At 35.8% G+C, this 14,455-nt stretch overlaps 1 protein-coding gene across 3 annotated transcripts in view; it reads right to left on the minus strand.

Annotated features, from left to right (window-relative positions):
• Positions 1 to 3,104: 3,104 nt before the first annotated feature.
• Positions 3,105 to 14,455, minus strand: part of GLCCI1 (glucocorticoid induced 1) — a 50,337-nt gene continuing 38,986 nt past the window's right edge. For 2 of the 3 annotated variants that reach the window (XM_081932251.1, XM_081932250.1), the window contains 3 exons: positions 11,833 to 12,043; positions 6,119 to 6,239; positions 3,105 to 5,309 (listed from right to left, as the gene is read on the minus strand). In XM_081932251.1, the coding sequence (XP_081788377.1) occupies positions 4,961 to 5,309; positions 6,119 to 6,239; positions 11,833 to 12,043 (681 nt within the window). In that variant the 3' untranslated portion in view covers positions 3,105 to 4,960. The remainder of the gene's footprint in view (positions 5,310 to 6,118; positions 6,240 to 11,832; positions 12,044 to 14,455) is intronic. The other variant, XM_081932252.1, reaches the window with a different exon arrangement.

Raw genomic sequence — 14,455 nt, forward strand, 5'->3', positions numbered from 1 at the left:
GGCATTTCCCACTCAGACAGCAGGCTGCATTTGCAATGGTGGAGGTGTTTGGGGAAGGCAGCAAGGGAATGGGGGAGATGGCAGAGGAGCTGCTTTCAAGCCACTGGAAAAAAAAATATCCAATCCAACTTTTGTGTATGTGTGTGTGTTTGTTTGAGAGTACGTGAGGGAAGGGGGTAAGAGAGGGTATCCAATCCAACTTCTGTGTGCGTGTGTTTGAGAGAGGGAGAGGAAGAGAGGGAGGAAGGAGGGGAAGGGAGAAGAAAAAGAAAATGAAAAAAGGAAACTTATTTCGCAAAGGAGAAAAACAATGTTGTCGTTTTAAATTGGAACTGAGCATGCCTGGCTGTGGAACTCTGGGAGCTGAAGTCCACAAGTCTAAAAATATTTGAAACCCACCACTGTGTCAGTGCCTCACCAGCCATAAACCTTACCGCACGTTACTGCCATCATAACAGGTGTCCAAAATGTCTGTCTGCCTCTGCAGAGTTTGGCTTTTTTATACTGTTTCAACAAGCAAAGCAAAAGCATAGGTAGCAACAGCATTGTCATTGGCTTATTCTCCTTGTCAATCTCTAAGACCATCCCAGCCAGGGTAGAATCTCACATAACACAAGTTCCTGGTAGTGCCTGGTTCTACTAATTAGGTGAGCTCATAGACAATTGAGGTAATCGGTTACTAAGGCACACGGCACTTTGCCACTCACGGCCTCTCCGTAACTTTTGTATAACCTATACAACCTTGTATACCAGTTCCGGCTGGCTAAGGTGTCCTGAGCTGTAATGTGTGAGTGGGTGCTAGAGTGGCGAGTTCTTAAGAGAGTTATCTTGCTGCCTCTTTAAACAGAGTGTGATGTACCTCCTCAAGAAACCATCACTAGACCTTACCTCACTGGAGAATTTTCATCCACTTTCCAACCTGAATCAATCAAGAATGGAACTGAAGTCATGCTTTTCTATGGCCTTTATAGGAGATTGGGGTAATATTTCCGTCCTTCATATTCTTGACTTCTCAGTAGCATTTAATACAGTTGACCATGATATCGCTTTGGCAAGCCTTCTAAAAACTTCTGAGGCATTGTAGCATGAGTAGTCTCTGGCAGAATGCCCCGAGTCCCTTTTGGGAGAGGGGGCAGTATAAAAGTCCAAAATAAAGTAAAGTAAAAGTAGCATGTCCAATAATGATCATAGGATCAGGTATGCTTTGAACAGTGGAAGATGGTAAAAAATCAGCTTGGTGCAGCAAAGCCTGTGGAGCTGGGGCTTTGAACTACAGGGTTGGCTGTGGCATGGGACTTGATGGGGCACCCTGCAGTGGCAGCACTGGAGCTGAAGTTAAGGCCCAGGCCTCCACATTAGCCCTGCTGCTGCTGCTGCTGAGAATGGCCACTCTGCAGGCTGGCCAAAATGGCAGAGATTGAGAGGAAGATAGCTGAGGGATAAAGAGATGGCCACCTTTTGCCTTCCCAAGGTTTGGGGCTAAAAGAGACCAAACCAGGAATGGGTTGGAACAGGGAGAGTTCTCAACCACAGTAAGATTGCTAATGACAGCAACAGAGAGTACTGGAATTGTTCTAGCTAGATGATGCAGTCTTACGTTTCATCTAATGACTATGTTGCTTAGCAACAGAAATTCTATTAATCATTGTAACTCAAAGATGATCTGTATATAGATTGAAAAAATGAATAAAATTCCTAAAGTACGAGAGCTATCATTTGCTCAGATGAGAACTAGATTTTTTTTTACAAAAAACAAAGTTTTTTTTTTTTTGACTTGTAGTTTCGGTTGATTTTTGGAAAATATTTTCCTTAGGCAATCTCCCTATTACATCTAACAAGAACGCAGGAGGGCAAAAGATCCTCTTAGCTTTTACTTAGTGAGTAAAGCAGGAGTAGAGAGGATTTTGTAAAATATACTGTCAAAGAAAAACCTGACTCTTTTCACATGCATAAGCACATGCACAAAAATGGCTTCTAAAATAGCTAAACCAATTTTTTGTATTGCCCAACATGGTTGGATACATGGGACATCTTAAGATATAAAAAATTTAAAACATAGTCCTGAACACAAAACACTCTGCTCTGGATGAACTTCTTTTCATCTTTCAGTAGCAGGACGAATGTTTCAGTACAGAACATTCATTTTTCCAAAGCTGGTACTATTACTTGCAGAAGATGCTACAAAACTTTCTTTCTGCTCTTCTTTGCCATTTTTAGGATAGGAATACTTTTTAACATATCACATTAAAATGGATATGTTTATAACAAGAAATAAGTTAGTCATTGAATCAGTGTGGTTTATATTAAAACTATAGAAAATTAAACAACATGCATATCCAGGGTACGCAAGCAAATGTTTTCAGAACTGTTATGTATTTTCTGTATTCTATCATATCATCACACTGGAAGTTTTAAAGAAGATGTTGGGTAACCATTTCTCTGAAGTGGTGTAGGGTTTTCTGCCTAAGCAGAGGGTTGGACTAGAAACCTCCAAGGTCTCTTCCAACTCTGTTATTCTATTCTATTCTATCTTATGGGAGAAATAAATGAATTGTTTTGATTAAATAAATATACAATTTAAGGACAAATCTTGATTATGACAACTCTACACAACATTCTTGAAACAGTACCTTACAATTTTCTACAAATGAATGTAGGATATACCAGAGATCAATAGCTGCTGGAAAATTTACATCACAAAGCATTAATTTTAATATATTTTATTCAGAATTTTTGAATAAGCTAAAAACAAATGCAAGTGATAATTAATAGTTTCTCATGAAACAGAACAAGGAGTATCACTGTAAATATTGTACACAGAATTCATTCTTGATCTAATCGGACAGAGCTTTTCATAAACCCCAACATTAAGAATCAAGCTATTGTTACATTTGGAAACGGCTCAAGAATAAAAATGGAAATGCACTTTAACACTTAAAAGTAAAACTTTAAAGAATGCACACTTGTCAGAAGAATTCAATGCTCTTCCCTTATACTTTAACACAAAAATTATATAGTACTTTTACCAAAGCCTGAGTTTAGTAGGATTATAGATATATGCCTTTTCCCAAAAAGGAAAAAAAAAAGACAAAAAACCCTGTGTGAAAGTAACTAATCTTTAACTTTCACTCAGCTTGCTTCTACAGCCATACAACTGTACAAATTCCGTTGGTCTACCCTCCCTAACAGTTTTTTTTTTTTTACCAAACTCTTTGGTAATAATACAAAGGAAGCCATAAAACAACATGTAGTAGCTACTTATTTTCCATGTCTTTTCTTAGGTACCTTCTTTGAGGCCTATTTATTATCCCATTTCTTTTTGTCCCAAGTTGTCCTCAAAAGAAAATAATCAAATGGGCATAAATACAGAAGCTGCAGTCATATCAACCTTTTCCGTTCCTGAACAAAAGTGTCAAACCTTGCATAAAACTACTCGCATAGGAAAGCACAGACACAGGAATATTAAATGCTTCTTGTCTTGGAGTCTTCTTTCTATTGCCGATTATTATCTCCAAAACCACTGCTTTTGCAGTTTCAGAGGAGTGAAAAATGCTGCTGGATGCTCCCTGGGTGTACAGCTATTTTGAAGACAAACTCCATCACAGTCTATCTAATGTAAAATAAATTTACTAGGATACTACAAAGACTTTGAATAGATAATATAACTTAACAGCTATTGCTTTTTCCCTACCTTTTTGTTTTGCTTTTTTAAATACGTTATATGCTGTTTAAGTCATTTTTCTTAATCCAGGTGTGATATACACATTTTATAGATAAAACAGTTTATCATTCATTGCTTGTCAAAATAATTCAGAATCTTTTAGCAATGAAGACACAAGTTAATATTTCACCAAAAGAGAAACTAAATTAATTAGGCTCTTAATATTGTAACAATAGCATTTCACAACTTTAACTCACCAGCACAAGCTTGAGAGAAAATTCCTATCAACCTCTCAAACCTGGAAAATTTATGGAAATCAAAAGCATGCTTGCCTTTGCAGGCATCTCTCTCTCTCTTTTTTTCCTTCTCTCTCTCTCCCTCTCTCTCTCTCTCTCTCTCTCTCTATTTCACTCACACACCATGGAATGTTGCTTATGTACAGTGTCATAACTGAACATTTTATTCAGAACAGCTTAACAGTCATTAACTGCAACACCTGAAGCTTTTCAATGCCATAATTGTCACAATGAAATGAAATGCAACAGTTGTTTTACTTGTAATGACATAAAGTGATGCTATACATCACACATTTGCTGGCTTTCCTCATTTTCACCAGAGTAACAGTTTTCTGGATCTGAATATATTTTCCTCAAAGTAAGTGGAATGTAATGAGGAACTATTAATGCATAAAACAATAAAAAGGCAGAAGAGTGATGATCCCTCTTTAGCTTTTTAGCTGTAAAATATTTTATATCCCAGTATGATATACATTCCAAGATACCTGAGTTTAGACTTCGAGAGAAGTACCTGAAGCTATGCCCTCGAGTGGGCACTGTGCAACTGTTGTGGCCATTTTTCTTTTGGGTTTTTTCTCTCCTTTTTTTTGCATTGTATGTATTACAGAAGTTTAAAACATAAATACCTGGATAAATTGTAAACATAATCCTGAAATACAGTATCTTCTATAGAACACAACACAGCAAGACATTTTCTATTTAGACAGGCAACCTTTGTTTGATACAGAGCTTATTTATACTGTAGAATTTTAAAAAGAAAAACACAGGACACAGTACTACTCTGGTCATTCTATGAAATGCATAGTCTCCACTTAAAATGCTTAATGATATATAGATTCTGCAAGCATTTTGCTCCCCCCAATACAAAAATGCTGAATCAGAGCATTTCTATCCCTGCCAAGAAGAGCTTTAAAATATAGAAAGATTCTGAAAAATAGCTTTTTTTTTTCCTGGAAAAGTGGCCACTCATGCAATTATGTTTTAGACCAACGGTTTATTTGAACTAGATTACAACATAGTTTTGAGGAGGGGGGTGTTCTTCAGGTTGCAGTTCTTGCAAAAGCTGTGGAGATTGCTGGGTTGGTTGTTGTACTAACATCTCTGAAGAGTCCCTTGTGCTGGTGTCATCCAACAGAGAGGAGAAAGTAACCCGAGAAGAAAGCTGCTCCACAGTCAGAGTACTCAAAGGTGTGCTTTGACTAGAGTTTGGACAGCCTTTGAGAGTCAGATCAGAAGAAGGGAGTAAAGGACCCAAAAGTTTTACAGGACAGAAAGCTGATCCAGTTGGGATGAAATTAACTTTATTTTTGTCAGGACATGAAAAGAGAGGGGTTGAGACAGGCTGGCGAGTCCTATAAAAAATGGAACAGACGAATAATTACAAATCTGAGAACAATTTGAGACTACACTTCAGTACAATTTGATACAAATGTGCAGTATTATATGTTGTTATGCAGAATGATAAAGGAATGGAATTACTTGACAGATGGGCAAACATCTTCCATATTGACAGTCAGCTAGCTGATCCACAACAATAAATAATAGCATGGTAAAAGCAAGCAGAAAAAGTCATTATATTCATACACAACGAGCAGTAAAGTTTTATCTTTCTTCAGTTTTCTAAAGGTTTACACAGGAAGACTACTTTCTTTTAACTTTGGCAACAAATCCAGGAAACATTTTTTACTAAGCTCAAACAATACCTTCTAACTTCATCAGTTTGACCAAACAAGCTATCTGTTTAGATAATGTGGATTATCACACTTTCATATATTGTTGTTTTTCTAACACAGATACAAATACAGTGAGAAGCTAAAAAAATAATTAGTTAAAAAACTGCCCAAAGAACTTTGGCTGCAGTTGCCTTTACAGAATGAAAAACATTACACAAACTCCGTATTTCCATATTCCCCTTTAGCTGTGTTTTCATAAGATACATAAGATGACCAAGGGTGCTTTCTGTCCCTCCCGTGTCCCTTCAAACCAACAGGAACACTTCCAACTTCTTGCCTGAAAAAAACTGGCAAGACTGATTTGTTTCTTGAAGGGGGGAAATAAACTTCATCAGCTGGAGTAGATTAATCATCTGCAGCTCAAAAACATCCAATAAACTGATTTTCCGCTCTTGCAGATCCCAGCTGATACAAAAGGCATTACTTACGACACTTCCTCAAAGACCTTCACTCGTTCGCATCCTTCTGGGGGCTCTCGTTTGAACATGTAGCTGTTGTTGGGCTTAGGAGAGGAGGCATACTTGGGCAATGGTGAGCTACTCCCACTGTCTGAAAATTTAAAGCAGTTGTATTACTAGGTATTATGATTCTTATAAAAAATAGTCTGATTTCCAAATATAATATTTTTTTCCACAACTTAGTTGTGAAAAAACTGGTTTGCTCCAAATGATTTTTTTTCTTTTTATTGTGGCCTATCTGAAAATGTTATCTATGATATATTAGAAAATAACAAGAAGATATTATCCAGAATACCACGGATCAAATAAAGCAGAATTATAATCTTGGAATAAGTTAAATTCTCTATTAAGTATTTCAAAAATGGAAGCTACTAAGTAAATATGTACAATTTAAGTAAAGAAGGGTAAGTAGTTAATGACAATTTAAAGTAATTGTCTTCTTACTATACAAAACAACTGAAACAATGCTCGAAGCATCTGAAACACAAAACACCCACAATAATGCTATATACATGAAATATTATGAACAAGCATTTATATAATATAAACACCTCTGTTATATAAATGGGCTTTGAAACAGAATAAAATAAGCATCTCCAATTTTTAGTGCTGATACAATGCTACACCTGTTTTTTTTGTTAGTTTTCATCTTTGATTATCTATGTTAAAACAAGAGAAAATAGCAAATTTTAGCAGTACTAAAGTACAATAATATAATTTACAACTACAAAAATATAGCAATAAAAATAGGATATATGAAAAAATGCCCTGGTGGATTGCATCTACTGATTTGACCATATTTTATCATCCATGAGCTTGTTCAAAAGATGATTCAAAAATAAAATATTTAAAATAAACAGTTCTCCAACTATTAGTGCCTTCTTTTTTCATTAATGTTTCCTTCTACAAATGAATAGTAATCATGTATACCGATTACTTTAATTGATGTCTCTGCTAGATGGTATTTTCAGTTCTATGGAAAGATCCCTATTGAACATTGCAACAATTTCATAAAATGGAAAGCCAAATGTTCTTGTATCAGTTCCCCCACTAGCTGTAACTAAAAACTTTAAAAACATGCTCATTTACTATTTTTGAAAAGTTAAATGCAATTTCTCTTATTTCTTCTTCTATATATATCCTCTGCCTTGACTTTTAGAAACAAATCTTCCTAAACAACAAATCAATAAAAAAAAAACAAAAATATTTTTTTACTCATTAGGATCCCAGTATTATTTTCTGTATCTAAATAATTAATTGAACCATTCAACTAACATCTACCAGCTGCTTGTGTTAATAACTTTAGAGAAACATTTCTCTATCTGTCAGTTTTTAAACTTCAACTAATAAATCATTTCATCCTTCTACTTTTACATGTTCTGTGTTCAAATTCTCCTTAAAGCACATTAAATGTAGTTTTTTCATATAATGATAGTTTTAACAACTGAATACTGGAAGACCTGCAGAATAAGAGCTTTCATTAATTTGAAACTAGGCGTACTAAACAGATGGCTCATCAGTAACCTTAAAAGGGTAAGATTTACTTACCAAAAATGAAGTTCTATTTTACAATCTAAACAGTATAGGCCGAAAATCAGCCCTTCTCTTTGTACCACAAGGTCTCAAATGTACACCCGCAGGCTGTTAATAGCGGAGGGGGGGCGGGACTGAATTCTAATCACTGGCCCCCTGTGGAGCAGGCACTTTTAATGCAATAAAACTGCTTCTAATCACACTGCAGGCTGGGGCCTTTCTCCCCTTCCTTTCCCCATACACACAACAGGTGCCATTGACATTTTCTACATTCCCTGCCAGGCAAGATCATTCTCCCACTCCAAAGTAGACCATGGGTTTCCTTTACAGACTTTATGTTCACTTTCTTTTGAAAATTGCAACCTATTTAAGCAGCTCTTCATAGAAATGTAAAGTAAATAGCTGATCTGGTGCAAAAGGTGGCAATGGATCATGTAGTTAAAGTGCAGCCTTCCAATGAAAAGAAAAGATGCTTTAGAAATGTAAAGCAGGTCTGTGTCTGGCCAGCAGGTTAGTCTCCCTGTGCTTGATCAATTATTAACATTTTTTATTCACAAACCCAGTAAGTTCCAGCCTAAAGCTTATTTTCTGTTGAAAAATATAATATGAATTGGGCTGCAAACAAGGCTTATGATAAAGAACAAAAGAATTCAGAAACTTTGGGTAATTTCATATGCCTTCTTAACTTGAAAATACTTCTTTCCAATACTAGTACATGAAGTTAATACACTAGGTTTAATCCTCATAGAAAATCATCAAATATAAAAGTGGAAGAGAGAGACTCAATCTCTGGTGGCTAGATAGACCCATAATAGAAATTTGGCAGAAAAATGGGGAAAATTGATGCTGACAAATGTATTTGGCAATAATATAATTGCCTCCTCTGTTACTCAAAATAGCAGTAAGTTATCACAAAAATGCAATATCAAAGAAATCTCAGTAGCGTAGAGTAGAAAAATGCTACCTTAATGCTTTTTCTCTCTAATTAAAAATCATTTTAAATCTGTTTTTTATTCCAGAGATATACTCAAAAGTTCATTTATGTAGTTCAATTGGAAACATATATATTCTTTTACGTAATTCAATTATAATGCTAGCTTCATCCAAACATAAGCTTATACCAGGAGAATAAGCAATATTACATGCGGCATAAGCATATTATCTTTCCTAAGACAGCAATTTGCAATTATCACAATGATTGCCAAAATTTGTGACCCCCCAAAAATCACCTTCTACAATAGATAGACTGTCTTTATTCTCTTTGGTCTAGAAATGTTGAGGATGTGGTTAGAGGAGATTTGAGCAAACAAATGGCAGAGGATTATCTCTTTGCTTACATCATGTTAGATATAGCCCGATTCTAGCTCCTGCTACACTATTTTAAAACAGATTATTAAATTAATAATCAACATCCACACAATCTATCCTTAAATGTATTTATTGTCAATTAATGAAATGCCCACTTAGCTTGATAAGCGTTTTTAAAGGTCACTTAATGCTTTATTTAGAACTGTTAAAGTAAGGGCATCATCAATATGAAATAATTTCTTAGTAGTATGTAATAATTTCCTTTTAAAAAACAAAGTAAAGTGCATTAACTGGATTAGCTAAAATTACCCCCAAAATTATTGGTCAAGCTCAATAACATTACAATGAAATGTTTAAACCATATGTAATGCTGCAAACTTATACATTTATGTATGTATTTATGCTCATTAAATATACAGCATGATTATTGTGGCAACTTAAATTAGATATACTAATTTATATCAATTTATCACTACAGCTTCCAGAAAGAGCAGCTAATAGGCTATCATGCAAAATGAATATAATTAGCAGATTCATTACAGTTGTAACAATGGAACAAAATATTCAAAATGCATTTTCAACAGCTTAGAAATATGGCAAACTCCTTGTTATGCCTACCCTATATGAGCTCTCTTTTGAAAATAAACTGAAATTTAAGGTATTTGCTGAAATGAAAAGTAACTTTATCTAAAAGACTCATAAGGAATAAGAGAAAAATATAAAGGTGTCTATTAACTGAACATTTTATTTAAAATAAATGTTATAATTATAAAATGTTTTATTACGAGTAGCATAAGACAAAGAAATCAGGTAAGCAAACTGTGGGATATATTTTAAAGTAATACTTATGTAGTTTATTTGTAAGAAAACAAGAGCTCATTGTATCCTATATCAGAGAGAAATGGGCAATCTGAATTTGCTTTCGTCATCCCCTTACAGCTGAACTACAAATTTCCATTAACTTCAGCCAGTCTATGGTTAGGAATCTAGTAACATCTACATATGAGCCATAGATTGCCCCAACCATTAAAGAAAGATAAAATTCTTTATTAAAAATCTGCTGCTATAAGATTGTAGTAACAGAGCAGCAGCATGTAAAATGCTAATCAAATATTATTGATAAAATACTTTAGGTTTTTGTTCCACAATATACTTCGTAGTATGTTATATCTTTACATCTTTTCTAATACATCTTAACATACTGCTCACTGTGGTTACATTTATCCATAAGAAAACTATGATGCTCTCTAAGTTGTTCTGAAATTGAAGAATAAATAAATGTAAGGGGAAAAAAAGTACTGTGTTGACATCAACTGAACAAGCCCGTTCAACTAAAACTGCAATATGAACAGGACCATGTGTGGGGCTAAAGAAGAACATATACAAGAACAGATAAAATGTGGATAAGATGATTTCAAATGGAGCTGAAGGCAAAGGAAAGAGAAAAGGAAATGAAACAAATGTATGCAATACGTAAATGAAAATGTAAAAACTGAAAAATCTTAAAGACAGAATTCAAGATGCATTTTTGTTAAAAGGGAAAAACACAGAAACAAAAGCATACAAAAGATTGTAAAGAAAAAGAAAATACAAGCTTTTAAAGAATGAACAAGCAAATAAAAAATCAAGGACATTCAATCATTCCATCTATTTCTTTTAACTCGTTTAGCTGTATTTAAATTTACATCAGGATTTTTTAAATTATTTAACCATTTCATAATTAAGATTCCTCAAAATGATCCAAGAAACTATATAAACACATTTTAAAATAATTATAAGGCAAACTGGAATATGTAGTGTTTATAAATTCTACAAAATAAATTCAAATAGATGGCTAGAACTAGGAAGCCCACAATTCGTCTTAAAAGTGAATGGATCAATGCCTGAATAGGAGATCCTCTGTTAAGTGACATAAGGCATCCTGAGCTCTAGTAAACAAATAAAGACTATAAATTAATACTTAAATATATGTATCTGTTCTACTAAATGTATTCTGCTTCTTCTACGTAAGGAATAATGGAAAGGGTTTCTACACAAAACCCAAACCATCCTTATCCTCAACATGTTGGAGATTTATACAATTGCAAAATAATTACATGCTTCTAAAATTATCTTTGCAGCCACTGAGGTTTACAAACTTTTATTTTGAAAAATAAAAAAGTTATAATTTAAAACATGCTGAATACTGTATTGCTCATCAATCCATGAATGTGCCTAGAACTGCACACTGTACAAAAGCACCAACTGTGCTGAGAACATCTTCATTTAATTACAAGGAACCATTAGCTTTAAGGCTGCAACCCTGTACTTACCTGGGAATAAGTTCCACTGACCTCAATGGGGCTTACTTCTGAGTAGACATATAGAAGATTGCACTGTTAAATACAGACAATGAAACAGAGCCATGATTCGCTCATCAGCAGAACTCATTCCAAAGTCAAAATCTTTACACACTGAACTGGAAAAATGATGTGGTATTTCTGGTTTAACTGGTGCTTCATTATTTAAAAGTAACATAATCATGAAGTGATTTAATTTCTTTGACCAATGATTCACATTCTGTTATATGGAACGGTGCACTTTCTCTTAACTTCTTACTCTAGTATTCATTAAAAAGAGTTAAGACCACTGTGTTCTTTTCTGACACTTATGGAAGATGTTTGTAAAACTTCACAAGCAAGGGAGGAAATAAATAAACAAGCAAAAAAAAGTCAATGAGCAGTCTGTGTTCACACCACCAGGATGATGACGACAAAAAAAAAAAAAATGATTTCAGTGCACAGATGCACAGTGAGCGTGCATTATGGTAAATGCAAACTGACCGGTAATTCTAAGATTCTCACCTTTATCACGGTCATAAAGCACATCTTCTGTAGAACAAGGGCTCCCATCCTGAGATTCAGGACGACAAATAGGAGAAATGCATGGAGAATGGCTGCTACAGCTGCTACTGCGTTCCTGGACTGAAGGTGTTTGTGTATCAACACTTCGTGTGCTGCTGCTACGATAGTGAGCAGGTAGGGGTGCTCTCCGACCATCAGGAATATCCAAGGGCTACAATACAAATACTATTCTTAACATGCATAGTAAGAGTTTATCCTCCCATAGGCAATTTGACCTGCTCTCTTTCAATCTCCTTTATGTCAGACCTTGCAAAAGGGAATTCATTTTCCTACAAAAGAAGCAAGTGACCCAGTGGTATGTCATGCATAAGTTCATAGGGCTACGAAGGAGACTAAAATCAGTTGCTTTAATGTGAAGGTCATGTTCTTAAAAAGAAGCCAGGGTTTGTTTAAGTTTTATACTGAGATTTATCTGTACCAACGAATTCTCTGGCAGTTTAACAGTAACTAAACAATTTTGTTACTACGGTAATAACAAAAATGCCATTAAAAAGCAGGAAAGAAGTTTAAAGTAACTTCTAACAGTGACAAAAGAAGAGAATTTTTTTTCATAGTATATAATATGAGAGGATACAGCAAACCTATAATTCCAATAGTCCGTTTTGTTTTGCATTGCATTGCATTATAGAATATATAATACAGGGTTTTTTTTACAAACTAATTTATTCTGCACAAATATTCCTATATGGTTTACATGACCATTATTAAGAAAATAAAATCCCATCCCCCCCCCCCCCCCCCCGGTCTTTCATTTTCAAGAAGAATCCTTCTGCTAATAAATGCTGATGGCTTCAAGGTAGTAATATATTCCCCCCTCCCTTTCCTATAAAGCTGTTATAGGCAGTCCTCACTAAAAGACCCATTCATTCAGTAACTATTTGAAATGACAATGGCACTGAATGAAGAGGATTCATGACAGATCCTCACAGTTCCAACTGTCAGAACATTCCTGTATTCACAAGATCACCATTTCACTTCACTGCAGGTTTCCAACAAAATCAATGGGGAAGCTGGCAAGAGACTGCAGTAGTGATCATCTGATTATGGGACACCGTGATCATGTAGGATTTGCATAACACCACCAACTTAGATTGCCACAACTGCTGTCATGTCAGTGTAATCATATGATCACTGTGCTTTATACTACTGCTTACCAATGCAGCTGCCAGGCCCAATTACCATTATTATGCAAAGGCTGCCTATATTAACATATAAAAGATGAGTGTAGCCATAAAATTAAAATGGTTTAATTTCTTAAAAAAAACAAGATCTAGTTAAAGAGCATATTTTTAAGCAAGATTCTAGATGCTGTTTGCTAAATTTTTATGACTTACATCTTTCCACTTGGCATTTTTTTCTTCACCATTTTCAAATAGCTAAACGTATGCATATATCCGCTTTGTGTTCTGTAAACTAAACAATACTTGCAGGACAATTTTCCACGTTTTTTTTCTATTTCAGCCAATGCACCAAAATCACGACTGCCACCACAACAAAAGCTTTACATGGTTCCCCCCATCCTAGATCCTTTATTTTCATAGTGGTGAAGGACTTTATTCCTTCCTCACCACCAGCAATATCAATCTTTGCCAATTCATTCCTAGTTACTGTCAAATAAAGGGATTGCCACTAATAACGGCATATATATTATAATTAAAAATTTACAAACAAATGTTTTAGTGTAGCATAGTTGTCCTTACTTCACAGCATAAAATAACACAATAACCCACACATTTATAAAAGCCTTTTCCCCTCAGTTTGTAAATCATTGACTTATATTAATTATATCATAATTATCTTTTTAATTTCAAATAAACTTTTATGAAAGTTTATGGACTACTTAACTATGTGTCCTTGCATAAGTGTTAAATTTCTTTTCTAAGGCAGTATTCAATATCTTTCTGTATTTTTCCACTTTGTTTAAATGTCTTAACAATACAAGCATGCTGGAGCAGAAGTAAAAGATATAAAGTCCTATTCCAGCTGCCATAGGGCCCGCAACCATAGAGCGCACTACTAGAGCGGCCGTTGCTGGAAGAATCGGAAGCCGAGTTCCGGAGTTTGGAAGCAGAGAAGAAGTTATGCTTAGAGTGCAGCGGCAGCGGCGAAAGCGGTGGTGGCGCCCTGGCCCTGCAGGGAGAGCTGGGCCAGGGCATGGTGAGGCTGGGAGGCATGCGAGCTGGGGGTGGAACAGGTCCTCGCGCAACCACCCTCTCCAGCCGGGCAGAGCTCCATGCACTGACCTAGGGTATTCCGAATGTGCCAAGCTGCGGGAGATGGGGAGCAAGCAGAGCGGCACGTGGCTTGGCGCCTAAGGGATACCCCCTAGATCAGTGAATGGCACTCTGCCCGGCTGCAGAGGGGGTTTGCTGGGCGGCTGCTCGTAAGCGTGGTCACCTCATGGTTGCTCCAACCCTGAGGCTGTCCCTGGCTCTTCGGGAGCCCGCTCGCAAGGGAGCAGCCGCCTGGCAACTGTCCCCTCTGGCCAGGCAGAATGCCAGTCCCCAAACTAGCGGTATCCCGAAGGCGGCAAGCAATGTGAGCACCTTTCTCCCACCTGGCT

This window comes from Natrix helvetica (assembly GCF_964273705.1).
Source record: "Natrix helvetica genome assembly, chromosome: Z".
Classification (NCBI taxonomy): Eukaryota; Metazoa; Chordata; class Lepidosauria; order Squamata; family Natricidae; genus Natrix; species Natrix helvetica.